Source organism: Semicossyphus pulcher, unplaced genomic scaffold (assembly GCF_022749685.1).
Source record: "Semicossyphus pulcher isolate SPU_LCO1_2020_fin unplaced genomic scaffold, fSemPul1.0.p SCAF_22, whole genome shotgun sequence".
NCBI classification, from domain to species: domain Eukaryota; kingdom Metazoa; phylum Chordata; class Actinopteri; order Labriformes; family Labridae; genus Semicossyphus; species Semicossyphus pulcher.
In genome coordinates, this window is record NW_027211696.1 from 9769358 (window position 1) to 9778171 (window position 8814).

Genomic DNA, 8814 nt, shown 5'->3' on the forward strand with positions numbered 1-8814 from the left:
GAGACAGAGACAGAGACACAGCGACCAAGGGATGGGAGCTTTTGGGGTCACTGGGGGCAACCTGTATGTACAGCTTTGACCTCTGACCCCAGCAGAGATCAAACTCGGTCTCACCCATGGCACTGTGGGAGAGTGAGTCGTGTTTGTGTCTGATGGGACTGGCATGGGTCAGCAGAGTGAAGAGGAAGAGCCTCACTGCTGTGTTGTTTTTATGCTCACTCAAGGTGATGATACGTTTCAATGGTATGAAATGTGAGAATAGAGAAAAAGGGGGAACAGAGGCGATGCGATACTGTACTTAATAGTAAAGTGAAGCAAATTTAAAGGGAGGGACAATTACATTACATCAAAAACAGAACACTTTAAGACCAGGTGAGGATGCAGTCCAGATAATTATTCATAGTCTGAAGTTATTTCATCTAAAGCTCTTAAGGCCTAAGTTTTCCTTCTAATGTGTCCTTCAGTTTTGACAGGTTCTTGAACGATTATGTCAAAGCAAATATTGAATGAGTGAGTAAACAATTGTGTGGAAAAGGTTTTTTGTTTTTCAAGATGAGTTGCTTTCCGGGTACTTAACCAGTGCTTACTCATAACAGTGTTCTGGTGTTAGTATCTGAAAATGTGTTGGTTTCACATACGTAGATTCTGGTTTCAGTAATGATTCAATTTATTGTAAACCTGCACAGCTGAATAGGAATGAGGAAAAAGGGGGGCAAAGGAATGATTTAAAAAACAAAAGGTAACAGGTCTCACCTTTGGATTTTCCAGGATTCCAGACTCGTAGCTGTAAAAACATTAAAGAAGTTATAGTCTATGCATGTTGTGATTTAAAAGATAAGACATTGAAAAGATGCATCACACCTGTCCTACCCACCTTATATGCATGAGGTTTGCATCCATGCTCCAGGGTGCCTTGGGAGTGACAGGAACAGGGATGCCATGTTTCTACAGTTTGACAGAGAAAGATGTTATGTACTGTTTGCCTGAAAGCTTACTGCGCCTGAAGGTAAGAGGGGAGCCTTTAAATCAAAGCTATACTGTCCTAAACACAAGGCACCAAGCAGACCATTTCCAGTGGCTGGTTTTTGACATGCTGCGTAACTAAAAGACATCTTTCCCCACACTGCTTTTGTCTCTAAGAGTCGACAGCGAAAAGAACAAAAACAATCAACACAGAAGGATGTATTTCACTGTGTTCAAAAGGAGAAGTCAACAATTCAGTGTTTTAAGATTACATGTTTCTCAAGTGCTCCACAAGTCAGCAAGAGAGAGAGAGAGGATAAACTAGAACGTCATGATCGCCCTCTAGTGGGAAGAATTGGTCTTAACCATCATCTGCGGTCCGCAGAGGAGCACAGTGAATGCGTGTGGTCTAAGCCACATAAATCTAAGTCTGGTGTGCTTTAATGTAAATGATTTCATGAAGGTGAGATAGATAGAGGGAAGGGATGTGAAAATAATGTTGGTTTTTTTACTGCAGGCCTCTTAATTGATTATAAACGATGAAGAGATTTAAACGGGAAATAAGGTGTTACAGCAGCACGCAGATATAGATATAAAAATAATTAAAAACAGCAAAATAAATAAACAATGGGAGAGCTTTTACACAAAATAAAGGTTATAATGGATGCAGAATGAGTACAGGAGAATATTTAAAGAGTATGTAAAGAAGTCTAAGGAATGAATCATAATAAGGTACATGAAAATACCCTAAACAGATATTTCTCAGTGGCTCAGTTCAAATGGAAATTCTTCTTTTTTTTCAATGCTGCTTTGAAATTATTGTAAATGCTTCAGTTAAAACAAAATTTTTCATGCCAACATTTCTAATTTTATACTTTTATATAATTTAGCGTTCACGTCACTGACTTTATTAAAACTGTTAAATAAATACATTACTTTTAGAGCGTCTGCAAGCAACTCAGTAATTTTAGGGATTTACTTTGTCCTCTGGGGCGTGTTTGGTTATTACAGTATGTCTTGGAGTATTGATAAATAATGAAAGTAACTTGTATTTGGTGGCTTTAACATCATCAGACTGAACTACTATTTTAGTGATTTTTACAGTCTGACTGAGTTACCTCAGCATATTCCATCAGGTCCTTCCTCCCCTTGAAGCGGTTGTAGAACTCAGGGATCCTCCATGGCGCGATGATCTGAACAGCAGGAAAAAAAACAAAGAGTGAGAGTGTGTAAAACAGCACAAGCCATAACCTGCGTACAGTGAAACTGCAAACTGACCTTCACTTCAGGGTAGAGAGCGTAGCATGTGAGCTCAAAACGGACCTGGTCATTGCCCTGAAAAAACACACACACACACACAATGACTCAGCTCTATGTAGCACATGTGAGGTATGTGAACAATCATCTGTATTTAGCTTGAGGCTGCAAGTGAGTTTTTTTTAATTATTAAAATGAAGATTTGGTCTATAAAGCATTAGAATAGGGATCGACCGATTATCGGCGCCGATATTCGGCATTTTGACGCATATCGGCATCGGCCTTTTTTTTTTATTTTTTTATCCGACAGCCGATAAGAGTGCAGAGTGCTCACACACACGGCGGAGAGGAGAAAAAGTTCATTTCTTTGCAAATTTTATTTAACTTTGTTTTATTTACTTAATAAAACTTCAGGAAGTTATTTATTTATTTATTTAAATTTTCAGTTAACTTTATAAGAGATGCTGCTGACCCTGGGAACTCCCTGTGCTTTTTGTTTGTTTGTTTAATAAACATATGCTTAAAGGCATTTAAACAAAGTTAAGTGTTGGAGTTTGTATTATTCAAAGTTTTGACGCCAATATTTTCACTTTTACTGCAAATGAATATCGGCTCCAAATATCGGTTATCGGCCTCCTTGACTACTAATAATCGGTATCGGTATCGGCCCTGAAAAAACCATATCGGTCTATACCTACATCAGATTAAAGGACCTCAAGTTGTAGTTAATTGTAACCTGTCGTATTTGCCAGGATCCCTTCCTGTCTGAGCTTTAATTCTTATATTTCTGGCATTCTGCTTTGTCTCTTTATATCAAGATTAAGACAACCATATAGTAGGGAGTGAACTGCATTATCTTAACTACCACAAAACTTGCTACAAATGCTAAAGACAGCTGAAAATGGTAAAAAGTATGACTTAAGTCTGTATTATTATCAACTATATGATGTGGTATCTGTCTCCACCTACAGGTGCAATTGACACACTGCATGTCAACTTATAGAAAACCTCATTTTAATACATTTAAATTCATAATCCATGATTATCTGACACAAGAACACAGCAGAGGAGATTTGGACAAAACTGATCACAGCCAACATGTCTCTGATTTTTCAAACAAGGTATCTATACACAAAGTCTGGATGGAGGCCAAAACGTGTAACATTTGTCACACACCCTCACTCACTAACCAGTGAAAGTATTTGGCTGGCCTCCAAACCGCAAAGACATATTTGCATTTCCTTTGCGCTGCAGTGACTCATTTCATGTAGCTGGTGACACAGGCAATAGAGCGGCTAACATCTGTGTCAGATTCGTAGGAAGCACTACTTTCCTTTCCATGAATAGGTTACTAAAAAGGGGTAATTATAGTTTCTGAATGAAGAGGCGGTGGTTTCGTGACTGTAGTGGTAGTAGATTTCTGACTTACTGTTGCAGTCTGGTTTAAAAAAAAGTTAATGTTTAACCCTGCAAAGACATGGCCTAGACTGTGGAAAGTCAACTTGTTCACTAGTTTGTGTTAAAAAATGACAACCTACAGCACAGTATAATTTCACACTAGAATAAAGGCAACAAAATGTAAATATATTTTTACTGAACTCCCATTGGGAAGTGGTATTTAGTCATTTTAGCAGACTGTGACCATCCTCCTGCCTTTGTGTGTTCCCTCTTCTCCTGTGTCTGGTTTACCTTTCCTGTGGCACCATGGGAGACAAAATTGGCACCCTCCTTGCGTGCAATCTCCACCTGACGGCGAGCGATGCATGGCCGAGCTACAGCAGTGCCCAGCAGGTAGCGGTCCTCGTAAACCGCATTGGCCTGAACAGCAGGCCAGATGAAGTCCTTCACAAACTCTGCACGCAGGTCTTCAATGTAAACCTACGCAGGGAAGGAGGTGAGGACACAGAACAGGTCTTTGTGTTAAATCTTGGATTGTTTTCATCTCAGGGCCATTTTTTATGTGAGAAACATCCAATGAATTATTCATGATTCTTTTTCCCCTTCTTGGAGAGGAAATAACTGATGATTGTTTGGTACAAAAGAGCTTTGTGTCAGACGGCAAGTATGTGATGTGAGTGCAGAAACCTTTGCATGCCTGTGAATCAGAGTAAAACAGTTACTGATTTCCAGCTATTAGAGAATGCTAAGACATTGTGCTTTTGGTCGGACTACTGATCAATGTTTCTGAGAAGCCTAAATGTTGAATCAGGGATCAAGTACATCTGGAGGGGCTGGAGCAGAGCTGCTGCTGCATTTGCTCAACTTCTTACTAGGAGCTTAGTTTGTATCAAGGAGGTCAGGATTCCTTCTGTGTATAACTCTCATTAGGTCTTTAACAGGGGCTGAATAATCTGCACCTCATATCCTTAGAAGGAGCATTTCGCCCACTGTCAGTCAAAGCTGGTGTTCTCTGTAATCAATAGCAATAATATTTGAAATTGGCGCCATAACTGGAGAAAGTTGAAGTCCTCTGTGAGGAACGGTCCAGTGAGAGACGCTGGATTGAAATACTACCGTTTTCCAGTCAAGGACTTTGATTGCTGCAGGCAACGGCTCAGAGCGGTACAGATTCCGAAATATGACGAGGATATACCGGTGGATCGTCTAAAAAATCTTTGCAGGTCTGCAGTCTACATTTCAAACCGGTCGATTTTGAAGGAAACATGACATCGGAGACGACGTCCTAAATTGAGGAAGTGTAGTTTACCAAGCTCCCTGGCCTCCGCCAGATGATGCGTTTTACGTAGTCTGGCGGAGGTTTTCCAGGGCCCATTGGAGAAGTGGAGAGCGTCCTCCAAAGGCACAGAGCGAACTTGCATTTTTTCTAGGGATCGACCGATTATCGGCGCCGATATTCGGCATTTTGACGCATATCGGCAACGGCCTTTTTTTTTTTTTTTTATTCGACAGCCGACAAGAGTGCAGAGTGCTCACACACACGGTGGAGAGGAGAAAAAGTTCATTTCTTTGCAAATTTTATTTAACTTTGTTTTATTTACTTAATAAAACTTCAGGAAGTTATTTATTTATTTAAATTTTCAGTTAACTTTATAAGAGATGCTGCTGACCCTGGGAACTCCCTGCGCTTTTTGTTTGTTAGTTTAATAAACATATGCTTAAAGGCATTTAAACAAAGTGAAGTGTTGGAGTTTGTATATTCAAAATTTTGACGCCAATATTTTCACTTTTACTGCAAATTAATATCGGCTCCAAATATCGGTTATCGGCCTTCTTGACTACGAATAATCGGTATCGGTATCGGCCCTGAAAAAAACCATATCGGTCTATCTCTAATTTTTTTCCCTACAATAATGGCAATAACTCTCCATAATAGCATGATTGGACTGAGGTTGAAAATTGGCGAACTGGCCCTTTAACAACAGGACATGGTAAAATGTGTCTCTTTGAGGGACACAGGGAATTATTAATTATGAATTATGTATTATGCTTAATACTGTTCTTTTTTCAGGTATGACTGTCAAAATAAACAAAAAAATAAAGATCTATGGAATTCATTCTCTTTATGTATTTGTTCATACTAAACAAAAGGTTATAAAGGGTTAATCCTTCACTGCTGTAGTTGCAGTTATGTTGCTCTTAATCAAGCAACAACTTGACCAGTTGAAGGGTCAATTATGGTTAAAGGTTGTTTCTTTCCCTTCCTTTACCATCATCTCTCTGCTATGTGCTATGTGCTATCTAATGAAGGCTTATAATGCCAATAAAAATTAATATTTGAAAGAAAAGCTGGGAACATTCATAAATCATTGAAATCATTAATGGTGTCCTTAAAGCAACATCATAACGAAACCTATATCTTACCTTCTTTGCACCGAGGCTTTCTGCCTTTTTCCTGGCAGCTTCAAAGTCTTCATCTTGCCCAATGTTGGCCTAGAAAAACACATATTTACTTGAACTTCACACACATTTAAATGACAGGTATACAAGGTGTCGTTTATATTTGCATATGTGAGCAATTGTTTGAGTTTAGAGTTCTTAAGATAAGAGATAAGATAAGATAGAACTTTATTAATCCCGAAGGAAATTTTAGTGGCATTCTTGTGGAATGACGTGCAAGCTCTCCATAAATACACAGGCTCATGACTGCGCATGTTTTAATTCTCTCTATCCATCGTCTTGTAAATCAGATCACGTCTGTTGAGGAGACGTAACATCCTGCCTCACAGTGCAGGCTGTGAACTTCAGGGCTTGAGGAGGCTTTCTGATCTCCAGAGATGAACATCAACAGGGGAATAGATTATGACAGACATGATTCTGATCTAGTGAACACAAGTGGCAAAACTCAGCAGCACAAATACAATCGTATGCTTTTTTTGGTTTGAGTACTACATTATATTTTTGATCATAAAAACACCTTTTATGGCAACACCGTAAATCAAAACCTCATCATTGCTGCAAAACACATTCCAGTGCAGGAAAACGAGCATGACACATTTAATCATGCTTTTTCAGTGCATGCTATTCTTCTTCTGCTCCCCTGAAGAGCAGACCCCAAAAATATTGGCTGCACCTAGTGTGCAACGGCACTGAACCATAAAGTATCGCCCATCCCCCCACGCTAACCTACAGAACCACTGAATGAGAAGTTAGACAACAGGAAAATCTGCCTGCTGTGCAGTTCAAACTGCCACAGGGCAAAAAGTAAATCCAGTCAGATTTGCGCTGGCATTATAACAACAAATCCTGTTTTGGGGAGCTAACCGTTTTTGTAGACCTGATAGGTACAGCTTATATGGCTGTATGACAAATTGCGTCAGCTGTCTGACAACAGCAAATCACTAAAGTTAACGGATACATTCCACGTAAAAGCAGCTGGCAGGAAGCACAAAGTACGACACATGTTGCACACACACTTGTCTTTAAACCTTACCAAGTACGTGATGACATCGTAGCCCTGTTCCTTCAGCCAAACCAGAATACAGGACGTGTCCAGTCCGCCGCTGTAGGCCAGAACCACTGTACCTTTAGACATGATGAGGGTCGCTCAGTGCAACAGGTAGAGAAACTGTAGAATGGCTGCAGAGAAGAGACAGCAGGGAGGGAATTTCATTAGTCACTAGCCAAACAGGCAAGGAAATGTCAATATATGACCTCATTTTAAAACAACAACAATTGTTCATTAAGGGAATATTCAAACATTCTGCTTCCAGCTTCTTAAACATGAACACTTGCTTCCAGTATGTTCATCTTGACTGTTGAAGGGAGAAAGCAAACAATTTGAGCATATCGCCTCAGGCTCTGGGAACTTCTAACAGCCATTTCTCTCACATTTTAGAAACTAAATAATTACACAGTGAAGCAAATAATGATCAGTTTCAGCCCCAGTCCTGCAGCTGAGGTGAGGTTCTCTCTCAGAATGATTTACCAGTGCGATTTAAGTGCTTTGTGGCAAGCTGCAACGTAGATGACCCGTGCTATCAATTGCTTGTATATGAAGCTGATCATTCTGTGTATTAAGTATTTTAAATCAATTATAATAACCCTTTTCCAACCTACAAGCCATAGATATATCTCTTAACTTGGGGTGCACAATATTATAGGCATGTTATGGGTATCTGCAGATTATGGCTTGAAAATGACATCGGCATCGGCAGTTACGTCATTTTTCTGCCGATAAGACAATGCTTTAATTATGCCTAAATGCTCGATGATTCCCTATAAAAGAAAAGAAAATGTTACAAACACTAAATATGGCATTTTATACATAACCTAGGTTACATTTCCCAGTGAATGTGTTGTGAATCGTTATCGAAATCAGCAATGGGCAAAAAGGGTTGGAAAATATCGGCATATATGCAAACAATCCAATGACGTGCATCCCTGCTCTTAACGGTCTCATTCAGTCAGTAAGGTGTCCTTAATTTATATTTTGTAGTCAATTTTGGCAGCTTGTCTCACTTGACTAAATAATGTAGTCATTTGTAGTTTCTTCCAAACAGGAGTCAACCTATTTCTATGACGCATGTTTCTGGTGAATAACGAACTAGATGGGGAGGTGGCAAAATGTGTCTTCCCTGAAATACACGGTTCATTCGCGCCAGAGGGTGTAGTGTTAACCACACGGAGTGTCCACGTGGTTAAAAAAAAGCGTTTCCAGAGAGGTTAGGTTAACAATAAACTAAGTTAAAGGTGATGCCTGTCAGCACGCGCACGGCACTTTGATGTGGATAATTCAAACCATCAGTGGTCAACAGTCACTGAACTCCCAAACCACCATTTGTTTCGCTTGTGTACTAATAAACTGTTTGGAAAGTGGCCGAAAGACGTTAATTAATTGGTTTAAAGCCCACGCATTTTGTGCTTTTAAGAGGGGAGATGGCTGCATACATTTTTAGCTAACGTTTCAAACGTATTTAAGCACAGCAGCTGTATCACGCATGTAAGGCAGTTGGAAAAACCGCTGCTACTATGACCGCTGGTAAACATCAAAGCAGTCACTATGACTGAGGGATAAACCACTAAAGTAAAATATAAGCAAGCAAAAGATTAAATTTACTTACTTAAGAGTGGTTGTCTTTATAACAGAGCAGATAAATGGACGTTAGTCGGAGGCGTTGTTGTCGTTAGTCGGTC

General features: G+C 39.6%; 1 protein-coding gene across 1 annotated transcript in view; it reads right to left on the reverse strand.

Annotated features, from left to right (window-relative positions):
- Positions 1 to 8814, reverse strand: part of ass1 (argininosuccinate synthase 1) — a 30381-nt gene extending 21567 nt beyond the window's left edge. The window contains exons 1-8 of the mRNA XM_069673521.1: positions 8742 to 8814; positions 7112 to 7257; positions 6043 to 6111; positions 3910 to 4098; positions 2242 to 2298; positions 2082 to 2156; positions 875 to 945; positions 754 to 784 (exon numbers count right to left, since the gene is read on the reverse strand). Coding sequence (XP_069529622.1) covers positions 754 to 784; positions 875 to 945; positions 2082 to 2156; positions 2242 to 2298; positions 3910 to 4098; positions 6043 to 6111; positions 7112 to 7213 — 594 coding nt within the window. The 5' untranslated portion in view covers positions 7214 to 7257; positions 8742 to 8814. The remainder of the gene's footprint in view (positions 1 to 753; positions 785 to 874; positions 946 to 2081; positions 2157 to 2241; positions 2299 to 3909; positions 4099 to 6042; positions 6112 to 7111; positions 7258 to 8741) is intronic.